A 15,829-nucleotide genomic window follows, 5' to 3' on the forward strand; every position below is an offset into this window, starting at 1 on the left:
GGAGCCTGTGCTCCGCAACGGGAGAGGCCACAGCAGTGAGAGGCCCGCGTACAGCAAAAAAAAAGAAGAAAAAAAAAATGCATTTAGGGCTTCCCTGGTGGCGCAATGGTTAAGAATCCGCCTGCCGATGCAGGGGACACGGGTTCGAGCCCTGGTCCGGGAAGATCCCACATGCTGCAGAGCAGCTAAGCCCGTGCGCCACAACTACTGAGCCCGCGTGCCACAACTACTGAAGCCCACGAGCTTAGATCCCATGCTCCACAACAAGAGAGAAGCCACCGCAACTAGAGAAAGCCCACACACCACAACGAAGACCCAACGCGGCCAAAAATAAATAAATAAATATTTTTAAAAAAATGCATTTCATATACCTAATCTACGGAACATCATAGCTCAGCCCAGGCTACCTTAAAGGTGCTCAGAACACTTAACACTAGCCTACTGTTGGGCAAAATCTTCTGACACAAAGCCCATTTTATAATAAAATGATGAATCCCTCACGTAATTATTGAATACTGTCCCGAAAGCGAAAAACAGCATGGGGGTCTGGGTTCAGAATGGTTGTGAGCGTATGGGCTGTTTCCCGTCGTGACGGTGTGGCTGGCGGGGAGCTGAGGCTCGCCGCCACTGCTCAGCATCTCAAGAGAGGATCACACTGCCCATCACTAGCCCAGGAAATTCAAAATTCGGAGTACGGTTTCTACTGAGTGTGTCATCACTTTCGTACTATCAAAACATTGTAAGTAGAACCATCATAAGTCAGAGACCATTTGTGTAGAAACTGAGAGTCACAGAGGTAATGTGACATGCTCAAGGTCCCAAAGCTCGTCAGTGGCAAAACCGGGACAGGAGCCCAAGGCTTCTCACTCCAAATCCCAGGCTCTTCGCTGCACGTCACAGTCCCTCCTGGCTTCCTCTCCTGATCCCACTTTGCAAGACTCTACGCATCCTTGAAAGCCCATCTTAAGAGCTCCTCTTATGAAGTCTTCCCTGATCGTCCCCAAGTCCCGACCATGGCACCGTTTGCTGCGCTCTTTCCTCTGGGCTTACACTGGTAGCCTCTCACAAGTCGCACCACACTGCAATGATTTGTTTATAAGTCTCTCTCCCCAGCTGGACTCAAAGCTCTTCAAGGTCAGGGGTGGGTCCAAGTACCCCCCCACCCCCAACGAGCCTGGCACTTGTGAATGTGTGAGGGAATGGGAGGGTTGAGGGCCTGGGCTGTCTTGGTTCTGTCCAGCCTTCTCACCGCTCTGGAACGTGGTCCTGCTCACAGGTAACCCTCCCATTGCCCAAGTGGGGGATTCTCACCTGGGACCTGTTCTGGGCACACGCTGGTGGTGCCAGGCAGTTGTCCTGTCTGGCAGGAGGGAGGATCCTGGCATGGGCAGGCCATGGAGTAAAGGTGAAACTACCCCAGAGAGCAGCTGGCATTGGAGGGTGACCTGGTCGCCTGGTAACTAGCAAGGCTTACTTGACTTAGTGGGGACTAGTAGGCATGGGACAAGAGGAAAGCAGAATGGAGATCTGGATAACTTGGACTCGCCACTAAGCCACCATCTGACTTTGCGCAAATCTTGTGCTTTAGTCTCCTCATCTGTCAAATGTAGATAGCGACACTTGCCCGGTCCATCTGACTTTGCGCAGATCTTGGGCTTTAGTTTCCTCATCTGTCGAACGTAGATAGTGACACTTGCCCAGTCCGTCCAGAGAACTACTGTGTCAAATGAGGACATGTACTTGGGAATACTTAAAGAGGACATCAAGTTCTGTATGCTCCATAAATATGAAGGTTTATTGGCTGAGACGGGACTGTTTCCTAGTCTCAGGTCCCCTGCAGGTCTGGGGAAACGAGTACACTGCTGTTCTCTTTTTCACTGACAGTCAGTTCTCTCTGTTCGTGGTAGTTATGAATAGAGTTATAGAATAACCTTACAGTTATTCCATAAAGTCACTGCGAGCACTGAATTAGCAAATTCTGAGCCATTACTCCTAGGAGAAATACAGGGTTAGGTTCCTGCAAGCCTCTGGTCACATTTTCATCAACTCATTAATACGTAACCCAGTCTTATGTGTGTTTCTATGTAAAGACACCTTAATGAATATAGCATTGATTCATTCACGTTGAACTCATGGCAACAGCACTGTAACTCATGCCTGAACAAAGCTTCTCTAACCCAGGTATTTTCTCCATAAGGTACATCCCAGCCCTCTTGCACTTGGGAACGCTAGACAGCCCTTCAGCACTACAGGGGGGTAAGGGGAGGGTCATTTTAAACAGCAAACTCACCAAGAAAAAGCACAAAATGCAAAAAATGTTGCACTAAATAGATTGTGAAAAAGATACTTACAGTATAAGCTGAAACAAGAAGGCAGCCTGTCGCCTTGTTCAGGCTCAGCTGGGATCATGCCTGTTGGGTGACTTAAATTTTTCACTGCTCTGTGCGTGACAGCAAGTGACCATGAAAGAGCTGAGGGTATTGATTTGGGGGTTACAAAGAAATTGTACTGAGTGGGCAAATACGGAATCCCTAGATAACGAGGATCGGTTGTAATTTGCTTCCTCTTGCTCTTCATTCCCTTGCTACCAAATGCCTTCTTCTTTCAATTTCAGGAAACTCTTCCACCCTCAACTGTCAGAGCACTAGTGGGCAGCCGCAGAGGAAAAGTCACGGGAGATGGAGAAGCAGGTCCCGGAGCCGGAGGGCAGCAACGTCCAGACCAGAGCGCGTGTGGCCCGATGGGGTCATCCCCTTTGTCATTGGGGGAAACTTCACTGGTGAGCATGATGTCGGGCGTGTGGGGAGCAGCCCGCACCCTGGCCTGGCTTCAGGACAGCCCTGTCGTGCATGATGGTGTGAGTGGTACCTTCTGCCTGTCTGTCCAATGGCTGACTCTTTAGCAATGGGTGGAAGTGGACCCACCTGGACAACGGTGACAGCCTGGCCTCCCTTGTCGTGGCAGGCAGCCAGAGGGCAGTCTTCCGGCAGGCCATGAGGCACTGGGAGAAGCACACCTGTGTCACCTTCCTGGAGCGCACAGACGAGGACAGCTATATTGTGTTCACCTATCGACCCTGCGGGTGAGCAGGGACCCCTGGGCACGGTACCCTCGGCCATCACCCCAACCCACGTTCTGTCCTGAGCACCGCAGCTGTCCCATCTGGGCACGGCCCTGCGTCCTCTGTCCCCTCCCGCCATGGGGCATCTCCCCAGGAGCTGCCCCGGATGTGGCTCAGACCCCAGCACACAGTCCGGGCATCCCGCACTCGGGTCCCTCCCCAACCCCTCCGCTCCCTGGCCCCCCTGGCAGCCACACCCGACCCCTGAGTGGATGCACTCCCCCAGCTCGGGACCGCCCCCCTGAGCTGGCCCCGCCCTCCAGGTGCTGCTCCTACGTGGGCCGCCGTGGTGGGGGCCCCCAGGCCATCTCCATCGGCAAGAACTGTGACAAGTTCGGCATCGTGGTCCACGAACTGGGGCATGTCATCGGCTTCTGGCACGAACACACGCGGCCCGACCGAGACCGCCACGTCTCCATCGTGCGCGAGAACATCCAGCCAGGTACGCACCTCTACCTGCCCCTCCAGGGCTCCTGGTCAGGGTGGGAGCTGCTCCCTCAAGCCATCGCCTTTGGTCAACTCAGCATTATAGTCCCAGCCAGCTGGGTAGTCACAGCCCTGCCTGGGGTCCAGACCCTTCCCCTGCAGCATCTCCTCCGGGTCAGTAGCAGCTCGGGGACTGCAAATCAGTTGTCAGATGGGCCAGGACAGGTCCAGGTCCTGTACACAGGGGCTGTCTGGAGCAGCCAGAACCCACCTGGCCTTTAGGGTGGCGGGTGGGGAGGGGTCGGCCCATCCCCCATGCCGCCTCAGCCTTTCTCCTCACTTTCACCCAGTCTCCTGCTCTTTGCCTATGCTGTCCTCTAAGGGTTTTCTCCTCTCTCCTTTCTCCCCACTGTGCTCTCTTTCTTCCCTCCCTTCCTGCCTCCTCCCTTTCTCCCCAGGCCTCCTCCACTCTTCACTGCTCTCATCTCCCTGTGGTTCTAGAAATGGGCACCTCCTTCCCATCTTCCCTTGAGCCTTCCCTCCAGCAAGTCCTCAACCCTCCCGCCCCCAGCTGGACAGACTCTTCTGGAGACCCGTCCCTCCCCCAGGCTTCTCTTGGCAGCTGCCCAGACCCTCAGGTAGGGGGGCATCTCTCAAGTGCAGGGAGGACCCCGTTCCCCACCCTGAAAAGGTAGCACTGCATCCCGCACAGACCCGCCCGCTCCCACCTCCCCACACCCTTTTCCTGGTCTTCGCAGGGCAGGAGTATAACTTCCTGAAGATGGAGGTCCAGGAGGTGGAATCCCTGGGGGAGACCTATGATTTTGACAGTATCATGCACTATGCCCGGAACACATTCTCCAGGTGAGAGATGGGACAGCCCAGCCCTGCCCTCCGAAGGCCTCCCGCTTTGCACTAGCCTGCCCTGCTGGGGTCGTTGGCGAGGATAAGGGTGGGCCTCTGGGTGGCTGCGGCCCCCGAGCAGAGGACCCGTGGGTGCTGCCTGCCCTGCTGTCATCTTCCACGGTGGGTCCATGGCAGGGCCGGGACTCGCAGAGCCTGGGGTTCTTCGCCTAGTACTGGGCACACCTGGCCCGGGGGGCTGAAACCCAGCTGCTGTGCAGCCGCGTGGTGTGCTGTGGTCCCGGAACCGCATCCGCCCGAAGGAGCTGAGCTTTTCCCTCAACCCTCAGCCAAAGGGGGCATGTCTTTCTGATGGGTCTGCCTTTCCATAATTGGCTGATTGGCACAAAGTCTGGCTTCTGCCCTGGACCAGCCCCACTCCCCAGCTCATGAGCACAGATACACCTACTCTTTATCCTGGGCCTAGGTTCCCAGAAATCACAGCCAGAGCCCCCAGAGGTAGTGGCCCAGCCTCCCCATCCCAGCTTCTCCTTAGCAGAGTGTGGGAAACAGCCCCTCCTCCTCCTCAGCCTCCCCCCAGCCCCCTGCACCCCAACTCGCACCCCCTCCTGGCCTTTCCCATGCCTGGCTCTGTCCTCATCCTGTCTCTGCTCTCCCAGACCCTGGCCCTCCCCCTCTCCTCAGATGCTCCTTCTAGACTCACTCTTCCTGCCTCCAGACCTGAGGGAACAGAGACCGAGGAGGGGGGGTGAGGTCATCCCACCGCCACACCCACAGACCACCCCCTGTACATTTCCCACCACATCTCACCCCACCTCCTGCTGAGTTCTACCCAGCCGGGTGTGAGTCAGGGGCCCTGGGGAGGTGGAGGGATGCCTGCTCCCCCTTCCTTCTGGCCCTCCCAGATGGAAACATCCAGGACCTAGCAGGCAGGAACTGAGGGGACAGGGGACACTGATGGATCAGGAGCTAGCGGGGCTGTCCCTGGGGTCTGGTCTGGCCACGGTGGAGCCTGCCCTTTGGCCTGGTCCCAGGTGCCATCAGGAGTAGGCCGTGCCAGCAGGGCGAAGTGTTGGCCCTGGGTAGTCCTGGGAGAGGTGTCTTCAGGGCTGAATCAGCACAGGGGGCCTCAGAAGCAGGGCCGGGCAGGGCTGAGACATGACTGACTAGGGGTCTGGAGCCCTCCCGGGGCTGGGAGTTGGGCCAGACTGAGCCGGAGCACCGGTGGGTCCCCAGGGCCTCCTAGGTCCGTGTCCCCGACCCCCCAAAGTGTTCCTGGGGCTCCCCCAGGCCCTGTGGTATGGCTGCCACGGAGCAGGGTGGCTGCTGGTCAGTGGGCAGTGTAATGACAGGGTGAGGTGTCTCCACCCGTCCCTGACCCTGCTGAGGAATGTCTGGGCTCTTGCGGGGTCGTGACCTTCGGTGCACGCAGGCCAGCCGCCCTCCTTCCCATCGGACTCTCACCCAGGCTGGGCTTGTCCTCCTCAGGGGCATCTTCCTGGACACCATCGTTCCCAAGTACGAGGTGAATGGGGTGAAGCCTCCCATCGGCCAGAGGACCCGGCTCAGCAAGGGGGACATCGCCCAGGCCCGCAAGCTCTACAAGTGCCCAGGTCGGGGCAGGGGTGGGGGCAGGCCAGGTGGGGCGGAGGGCAGGCCCTGGGGCCAAGAAGGTTGAGGCTGTGAGACTTAGAAAAGGCTGAGCTGCCTGATGTCAGGGGAGGGGGCACCCAGGGAGGGGGAGTGTTCAAGTCACGGACCCAGACTGGGGCTTGGATCAGGTGGGGAGATGCCGAGCCACCGGTCTTCTGAGGGACAGTAGGAGCAGAAAGTGGGGGGGCGCAGAGCGACTCTCAGGGAGTGAGATGGAGTGAGGCCCTCCGAAGGAGCTTGGCCTTAACTCTGGAACCCATGTTGCCTTGACAACAGGGCATCCTGCAGCACTAGGTAGAACGGAAAGGAGAAGGGATGGATCTTAAAGGGACAGGGCCATCCCAGACTCTCTCCTCTCCCCCAAAGGATGCCAGGGCTCAGGGCAGGGAAGCCAGAAAGTTGGGGGGGATTGGGCACCTGCAGCCAGCAACCCAGTCATTTCCTTTCCTTGACAGCTTGCGGAGAGACCCTACAAGATAGCACGGGCAACTTCTCCTCCCCCGAGTACCCCAACGGCTACTCCGCCCACATGCACTGCGTATGGCGCATCTCAGTCACACCTGGGGAGAAGGTAACTGAGCATCCTGTCCTCTGCCAGGACCCCTGAGCAGGAGAGCTTAGTCCATGTGGCTGTGAGTGACCTACCTGGGGAATGTAAACTCATTCACCCTGCAGGATGATGAGAGGCTTCTACTAATAGTTGTATATAAATGCTAACTTGTGAATAGCATTTACTATGTGCCGGACATTTTTCTAAGTGCTTCTCAGATCCATTCACAGGCTTTTCATGTGGAGTCTGGACCTCTCACCCACCCCTGGACCTTCCATGTCCTTCATATTTTTATTGCTCCCAAGAGTCAGCTTTAAGGCTTTATTTCCCTTGATTGGAACCTGGTTCTTAATGTCCTAGTGCAACCTTGAGCTGGGTTAGATTTTATTACCGGTCGCATTGCTCATTCCAGCAGCTCTCAAGATCATTTTGAATCAGAATTCCAACCATCCAGCAGGTAGCCGTCCTCACTCTGCCATGAGCTCATTTGATAAGCGTGTCTTCTGGGTGTTCCGAACCTAGCCTTTGATCAAAATATTGAACAGGACATGAATTAAAGCAGATCCAAGATCTCCCTCTGAATTGACATTGACCCAGTAATCTGCAGGCTTCGGGCAAAACTATTCCACTAGCTATGACTACGCTAAATGTCATTACCAGCCAGCCACCAGTCACCACCTTATTGACCAACCACCATATGAGCTGCTTCTGAGACCAGGCCTTTGTCATCTTTATGTCTCTGGCACAGGAAGTGATTAATAAATGCCGAATACATGGATGAATTGCCTTACCAAAACAAATCCACTGTTTCACCAGTTGGTAAATCCCCTTTTAAAAAGGAAGTGAGATTTGTCTGATGTACCTTGTTTCAAGTGAACCCAAAAGTAGTCAAGTGTTTCTTTTCGAAATGGTCATAGACCATCTGTTTAATTGGGGATCACCATTGAACTCAGTGGTTTGCAATTCCCAGAATTCACTCTAAACCCCCTTCCCAACACACGCATGTGCGTACACGCATGCATACAAACCCCTTTTGAAAACTGGGAAAGATTTTGTTCTGAGTTCTCAAGATTACAGACACTGCTCACATCTGCAAGTTATTTGAATGTCCTCTGATGTCATTTTTGAGTCTAGAGGCAAAAGCCAATTTAAAGAGGCGCTCGCTGACTCTCCCTCTGTATTACTGAGCTTCTATTTCCTTTCCAAACGATGCTGATTTTATTTTTTATAATTTGAAGATCATCCTCACTTACGACAGACTTTTATCGAGAGCTGAGTAATTCCCTATCTCCCTTGGTTAACTTTCTGCCATCTTCCCTCAGAAGTGAACCCACCCCTTCCTTGTTCTTCTTGTTCTGAATCTAAGTTAAAACTTGCAGTCCTTTTCACTGTCTTGTAGTGACCTTGCCCTGGATTCCTTCATTCCTCTGCTGAGGGTTTCCAGCCTTTGGAAATCTCACCGCAGATAACAATAATAATAATAACAACTAATGATTATTGAGCATATGATTGGCCAGACATGTGTTAAATCTCTGTGTTAGGTCTTTTAGCACAACGTTATAGGCCGGGTGCTAATGTTAGCCTCATTTTGTATATGAGAAAACAAACTTGGAAAAATTAACTTGCCCAAGATCTCATAGATCCTGGATTATGACATAAAAGTCTGTGATTGAAATACTGTGTGTATTCCAAAGCCTTGGCCCATTCCAACAACTAAGTGCCCTTCGGCAACTTGTGTGGCCACTAGGTGCCCAGTGCTGGGCCCAGCCCTGGGGATGGACAGGTGCACGAGACAGTCCCCGGCCCCGCGGAGCACAGGGTAGGGTAGAGCATCACTTTCTTTCCCATTCAGGCGGTGTGCTCAGTTGGCAGGCATATGGCAACTTGATCAGGACCCTCTTCTTTCCTTGCTTTGTGGGCTGGCATGGGCTGTCCCTAATCTCTAGAGAGCACATGGCCTTGCCTTAGGAGCCTCTCTGTGCCTGGGCCCTGCTCCCTTCGTAGCTCCCACGAGACTCCCCATCCTTTTTCAGAGGCCTGCCCGGAGCTCCAGGGAGAGAAGTGGGCTACGGATAAAAATTCCAGATTAACCAATGCATGATTGTAGAAATGCAAAAAGTAAAACCCACCCATGGTCCTGGTTGAAACTGTAGAGTTGTAACTGAACCAAAGATGGAACCCTGGGGGACAGAAACATTTAAAGGCTGGGGAGGCAGAAGAGGATGGTATCATAAAATTGGCATGGCCACTTTTTGTTACTTACCAATTATGTGCCAAAGTATTGGCATCTTGCGTGCACGATCTCATCATTCCTCACAACCGTTTCATGGCGTAGCTACTGTTATCCCTCCTGGAGAATGGAGGGAATTGAGGCTTAAAGTGCAGGAGTAGATCTGGCCAAGTTTGCTCAGGTAGCAATGGTGGAACCAGCATGCAGTTCTAGGACTATCTGACTCCAAAGTCTACTCTTTCGACAGTAAACCTTAAATAAATCCACGTGTGTTAGCGGATGGACTTTGACATCTATTTGGCTCCTGAGAGGTTGTTTTTCACTTGCCTACCAGTTCTCAGCTTATTGCCAGACATGCAAGTGATACGTAAAACTTACCTTGTACCATTGTGCAAGTCGTAGGGGTGTCAAACAGGAGAAAGAGCCACTCTGGAGGACTTCTTGGAGGATCCTCAAGCCTTTACACTGCACGTAATTAGCAGCTGCCCTGAAGAGGATTTACAGTGTTTCCCAAGCAACGAAGGGAACTCCTTTATGAGCAGGAAAGTGGTTTCAGAAGGAGACCATAGTCAAATGTTGCAGAGGAGCCAGGAGGATAAGAACTTAAAATGTTTTTGGATTTGGCCGTATCCACCCTCATTCCCATCAAGGTCCAACCCAAATTCGGCCTCTTCCCATCCCCCAGCTGGGCAGAGATGACCCCTCCCATCCCTCCTCTGCAAGGCCTGGGCTGGGTCCTCCCTTAAGTCCCTCTTCTCAGGCACTGAAGGGCGTAGAGCTCTGAGCACGGAGGGAAAGTTGATGCGCATTTGCACAGCCGTTGGGCAAAATTGATTGGGAGGCCTGGGGAGGCCACATGGAGTGGAGGTTAAGGGTATAAGTTTAAGATCCAGAGGGCCTGGGTTTGACTCCCAGCTGTGCTCCTTACTGGATGTATGATCTTGGGGAAGTTGCTTACCCTCTCTGTGCCTTTGTTTCCCCATTTGTAAAATGAACCTGGTGATAGTACCTCCCTCATGGGGTTGATATGAGGATTAAACAAGTACATAAAGTGCATAGGGCACCGCCTGGAACATAGTGGGAATTCAATCAATGTTAGCTGCTGCTAGTATCATTCTACGGTCCTGATCTATTCAATGAGTGAGCCCTGGTCAACTTCCCCGGGTACCTCATTTGCCTCTCTCTATTTCCTGGATTCTGATCCGGACCGTCCTGCGAACCCAATATCAAGCTATCTAAGCAAATTCAACTCCAGGAGTGAAACTAACGTTTATCAAGTGGCATACACTGTCGTATGGATGTGTGACATGTATGTATGGCACCCGTGTCAGACAAGGTCGTAAATTTTACATGTATTAATTTAATTCCCCTAAATCCTATGAGGCTGGTACTGTTACCGTTACCATCTTAGAGATAAGGAAACAGAGGCCCAGAGGAGTTAAATGAGGGCTAAGATCTGACTGAAGCCAGACAACAGGTCCCCCAGGGTCGGCGTGTTCTCCCACCTCCTCCCTGAGAGCACCCAACAAGCATGAGGGATACTTCCCACGCGCAGGGCACGCCTGGCGACTCTGTACCCGCATCTCATTTGCCTCCGACTCCGCAGTGGCGTCCTTATGGCCACCTCCATTTGTCAGACAGAGGCAGCGGGGCACAAAGTCAAGCCATGGGCCGGAGTCACCGGCCAGGAAGTGGCAGAGTTGGCCCAGTTTTCCTTGGCAAAGGGCAGTGCCCCTGCCACCAGCGCACAGCTGTTTCCACACGACAGAAGTTGTTACAACTCTTAATTAGACACCTCCAGTCTCAGTATAGCCGTGGCTGCGCCTCCCTGTAGGATGCCTCGGACTGCTAGCCCAGGTCTCTTCCTCCCACGTGAGGCGGCCTCTGCTTCCTCCTGCCCGTGGCAGGTCTTGGGTTGGCCCTGTGGGGCTCTGCTGGCTGGGCACGGTTTCTTCTTCAGAGGCCTGAGTCCATTCCCCCTGGACAGAGTCACAGTTGTTTCCAGGGAGGAAGGGAAAGTGGCTGCTGTTCTCAGGGCTGCTTGCTGAGTGAAATTGATTGGCAGGCCCAAGGAGGCCACGTGGAGTAGGGGTTAAGGGTGTAAGTTTAGGAGTCAGGGAGCCCTCACTCGGCCCTCTGCATTCCTTCTTCCACCCAGCAGCTCTTCAAAAGATATTTTTGTTGTTTGCTAGAGATAACGATAACGTATGCATGTTGTAAACATTTTGAGCAATATAGGAATGCCTAAGGTAAAAAGTGAATTTTCTCCCCTTGATCATCCTCCAAATCCCACTCCACAGAGACAACTAAGCATTGGTAACACTTGGGATGTCCTTCCAGACCCTTCTAGTGTGGGGGGGTGGGGGTGGCCTTCTGTAACTTGCCTTTCACTCAACAGTAAATCACAGTCATCATTCCAGGTCAGCACATATAGATCTACCTCAGCCACTTTCGTGGTTGCTTGTCATCCCATCATCTTGATTGCCCCTAATTTAATTATTTAATCATCCCCTCAGGTCTCTTGATGGATGCTGATTTAAGTTTTTCCAAGCTTTCATTACTGCCAAAATAAATACCTTGAAACTTGAATCTTTATACACTTGGGCAAGTGTAGATTCCAAAGAGCAAAATTCTATTCAAGAAGTATTTATTAAACAACTATTTTGTGCCGTGCACCGAGGATTCCATAGCGAATTAAACTTCCTCTGTGGTCATATTTGGTCTTTTCTAAAAAGGTAAAATATTGGGTCATAAGACACTGGCTCTATAGCAAGAGTTAGAACAGATTTTCAACTTCAGTTTTGCAAAATGCCAGGACTTGTATTTTTATAATAATAATAATAATAATAATAATAATAATAATACTCCCAATGATGATTAATCATCATCATCAAGAGTAATATAGTGCAGTTTTCGGGGGTTCCCTGGCAGCCTAGTGGTTAGGATTCCGGACTTTCAGTGCCGAGGCCCGGGTTCAATCCCTGGTTGGGGAACTGAGATCCTGCAAGCCATGCGGCGCGCCCCCCCAAAAAAAGGAGTAATATAGTGCACTTCTCGTGTTTTTTTTAATTTTAAAATTTTTATTTATTTTTTGGCTGTGTTGGGTCTCCGTTGCTGCACGTGGGCTTTCGCTAGTTGCGACAAGCGGGGGCTACTCTTCGTTGTGGTACGTGCGCTTCTCATTGCGGCGGCTTCCCTTGCTGCAGAGCATAGGTTCTAGGCGCACAGGCTTCAGTAGTTGCAGCACGCAGACTCAGTAGTTGTGGTACGCGGGCTTAGTTGCTCCGCGGCATGTGGGATCTTCCCAGACCAGGGATCGAACCTGTGTCCCCTGCATTGGCAGGCAGCTTCTTAACCACTGTGCCACCAGGCGAGTCCCCTGTAGTGCACTTTTCAAAACGTGATCTCACTCAATTACATCTCAGAGTAACAAAATTAATGAAGGCCCCCCCCAAACACAAACATGTTTAAACTCATGTGTGAATCAAAAGAAAATATGAAAGATGGACCATGGGTTCCAAGCTAGGTCAGAAGAAATGTAAGTACACGGGGGTGAAAGGCAGTGAAAGTACAACAGGCTCAGTAGATTGAAGGTTGCAGTGAACTGGAAGGATCGTTGAGCTCTGTGTACAGAGGGAGTGAGCAAGGAAGGATTGGGGCACATGGATGTAGAGTGGGGTCCTTGGATTTGAGGTTATGGATGATAACAAGGTCCAGGGCATGATGTGCTGGCTGAGAAGGGGCAGAGAGAGGGTGAGAGAGGAGGTTAGGGAATGCAAAGGTCAGGAAATGGGAAGGATAGTGCAGGTGGACATTGAAAACACCAAAAAGGAACTTCCCTGGTGGTTCAGTGGTTAAGAATCCACCTGCCAATGCAGAAGACATGGGTTTGAGCCCTGCTCCAGGAAGATGCCACATGCCGTGGAGCAGCTAAGCCCGTGCACCACAACTACTGAGCTGTGCTCTACAGCCCACGAGCCACAACTACTGAGCCCATGTGCCACAACTACTGAAGCCCACGTGCCTAGAGCCCGTGCTCCGCAACAAGAGAAGCCACCGCGATGAGAAGCCCACGCACCACAACAAAGAGTAGGCCCCGCTCGCCACAACTAGAGAAACCCCGCGCGCAGCAACGAAGACCCAACGCAACCAAAAATAAATAAATAAAAATAAAATAAAATAAAAAATTAAAAAAAAAACACACCGAGAATTCTGATGGGATCGGTGCTAAAGTGACCATGAGCCAGGAGATCTTCCTTGACCAGCGGCAGTATTGGCTGCAGACAGCAACTGCCAGCACCTGTGAGATCTTTTTCTTTCTGGCCTCCACTCTGTCTGCGTCTAACACTGCAGTGAGCCACAGGGGAGATGGACACCCTTGTCCCCTTCTCCAGCAGGGAACCCAGCTAGCACCGAACAGGTGGGCCCCTTGGGCCTTCTCATGCCCACTGCACACTCCTCGCAGATGGGGGCGCCATTCTCTGGAGTCCCTGCTTGTTGGACTCTGAACATACAGCAGGCTTCAGGGCTCACTCCGGAAACTACTAAGGAAGCAGTTTCCCTACTAGGAAGTGTGCTTCTCTACCTGTTCATATGCCCCCCTGCTGGGGAGACTTGTTACTTACCGAGGTAGCAAACGTTCCTCCAGTCTTAGGTGAACATTTGATGAGTTCAAGGGCTGAAATAAGTTTATGTGAAGGAGGTGCTTAGGGCAGTATCTACCTGTGTTTTGCTGTGTTAGGGTGAGATGCTCTTTCCTCTTTTTATGCACCATTTTATGCAGAGGCGAGATTCAAACCCAGGCTCGTATGACTGGAATCTGAGTTTTTCACTAGGTGGTCTTTTCATACGTATGTCTTATTCTTCTAAGTCCTAAGTTCCTTGACAGGGACATATCTTTTTTCTTCTTCTTCTTTTATTTATTTATTTATTTTTGGCCGCGTCAGGTCTTTGTTGCTGCGTGCAGGCTTTCTCTAGTTGTGGCAAGCGGGGGCTACTCTTTGTTGCGGTGCGCGGGCTTCTCATTGCGGTGGCATCTCTTGTTGCGGAGCACAGGCTCTAGGCGCGTGGGCTTCAGTAGTTGCGGCACACCGGTTCAGTAGTTGTGGCTCGTGGGCTCTAGAGCTCAGGCTGAGTAATTGTGGCGCGTGGGCTTAGTTGCTGTGGGGCACGTGGGATCTTCCTGGATGAGGGCTCCAACCTGTGTCCCCTGCATTGGCAGGCAGATTCTTAACCACTGCGCCACCAGGGAAGCCCTTTTTTTTTTTAATTGAAGTATAGTTGAGTGCCTTCAACCCATTCTTGGGAGGCATACAGACCTGATATTCCCTTCAGCGGTTAGCACGAGCCCTGCCTAGAACCAGCATTCAGTAAATACGTGATGATGGGTAACTCAGGCCTTCTTCCCTCTCTGGACCCTTCATTCCCATTCAGACCGCCCCCTGCCCCCAGTCCCACATGCCTCCCTGGGCCCTTCCTCTCACCAAGGAGACCTCTTCCCTCTAAAGATGCTGTAATTGATATTATTTAAGTTGGCCATGAAGAGAGCTGGGTTTGTTTAACCCTAAGCAACGGCTCCTTACTAATGAGATCAGTAAAATGAGACCCCAGGTCTCAAACATATTTTCAACGAGGCTGTGCATTTTAAATGAGGCCTGGCTTGGGGTATCTGGGAAGAATGCTGACTAGAACTGGCCGATGGCTGGGGACGGGGGACACTTCTGTGCCAGGAGCTCCTTTCTGGAACACTTAACTATTTATAACCCATGGCAAACAGCCTCACGAGGCAGGCAGCGGTCACGGGGCGGGTGGGCGAGGCCAGCAGGCGATGTGTGGGCAGCGGTGTAACCTTCTTCCTCCCCCATCTCCCCAGATCATCCTGAACTTCACGTCCATGGACCTGTACCGCAGCCGCCTGTGCTGGTACGACTACGTGGAGGTCCGAGACGGCTTCTGGAGGAAGGCGCCCCTCCGAGGTACCGGCACAGCCCCGCCTTACCTCCTCCACGGCTGCGTACTTCTTAGAACTACTCACGTGACACGCTCTGCATCCTCCCCGCAGCTCTAGCACTTGGCTAAGGGCAGCACCCTAGCATGGGAAGCAGGAGTCCTGGTATAGTCACTGCTGCCAGCTCCATCACTAAATCTGTGACTTTGGGCAAGTCTCTTCCCCAGTCTGGACCTCAAGGTCCTCAGTATGGGCTTCCAGGCCTCCCTCAGACGGTGGCTGTGTATAGGTGTGGGGAGTCACACAAGGTATCAGAGGGAGATGGACAGGTCCCTCCTCTCAGCTCCAGGCTCTCTTCCTCATCTGGGCAATTTCAGACGCTCTGTTTTCTGTCCGCGAGATGTGGCCTGAGGGTGCCCACAGTGCAGCCTGGTGCACCACAGAGGCCTACATTCCTGGCACGGTCGCCCAAACTTGTTTGCACAGGATGCTTTGTCTCAGTGGGTAGGGGAGTGGGTAAGTGAGGGATGGATGGATCAGAACCACAGGACAGAAGATGCTGTAATGGACACAGAGTTAGAGCCTGAGGAGCTACATGAATTCTCCTTCTTCGATCTGGATGTGAGCCTAAGCAGCTCAGGACCGCTCATTAGTGTTAGAACTTTGTCTCACAGCCCCTGCCTGAAGCAGGCTGACAAATCCTCCCTAACCATCTCTTTTTTGCCCCCAGTTTCTGATGTTCGAATATTTCTTATTAGTCACCCAAAGCAGCTGTCATTACGACACTTCTTGCTACAGAAGTGTTAGCATTTCTAAGATTGCTGTTTCTTTCTTTTTTTTTTTTTTTTGCAGTTTCTTTGTCATAACTTACATTCCTAGGGCAGCACCCTCTGTCCATTGCTGAAAGTTGGGAAACACCTATCTTATTACGAACACACAAATCATCCCTAGTCAATTCTTTTTTTTTTTTTTTTTCGGTACGCGGGCCTCTCACTGTCGCGGCCTCTCCCGTCGCGGAGCACAGGCTCCGGGCGCGCA

The 15,829-nt window shown here is 52.3% G+C and overlaps 1 protein-coding gene across 4 annotated transcripts in view; it reads left to right on the forward strand.

Moving 5' to 3' along the window:
• BMP1 (bone morphogenetic protein 1) overlaps positions 1 to 15,829 on the forward strand; it is a 43,363-nt gene that overhangs the window by 9,360 nt on the left and 18,174 nt on the right. For all 4 annotated transcript variants that reach the window (XM_024130818.3, XM_024130820.3, XM_024130819.3 and 1 more), the window contains exons 3-9: positions 2,615 to 2,779; positions 2,965 to 3,082; positions 3,385 to 3,563; positions 4,306 to 4,411; positions 5,900 to 6,024; positions 6,520 to 6,635; positions 14,717 to 14,819. In XM_024130818.3, the coding sequence (XP_023986586.1) occupies positions 2,615 to 2,779; positions 2,965 to 3,082; positions 3,385 to 3,563; positions 4,306 to 4,411; positions 5,900 to 6,024; positions 6,520 to 6,635; positions 14,717 to 14,819 (912 nt within the window). The remainder of the gene's footprint in view (positions 1 to 2,614; positions 2,780 to 2,964; positions 3,083 to 3,384; positions 3,564 to 4,305; positions 4,412 to 5,899; positions 6,025 to 6,519; positions 6,636 to 14,716; positions 14,820 to 15,829) is intronic.

This window comes from Physeter macrocephalus, chromosome 9 (genome assembly GCF_002837175.3).
Source record: "Physeter macrocephalus isolate SW-GA chromosome 9, ASM283717v5, whole genome shotgun sequence".
NCBI classification, from domain to species: Eukaryota; Metazoa; Chordata; class Mammalia; order Artiodactyla; family Physeteridae; genus Physeter; species Physeter macrocephalus.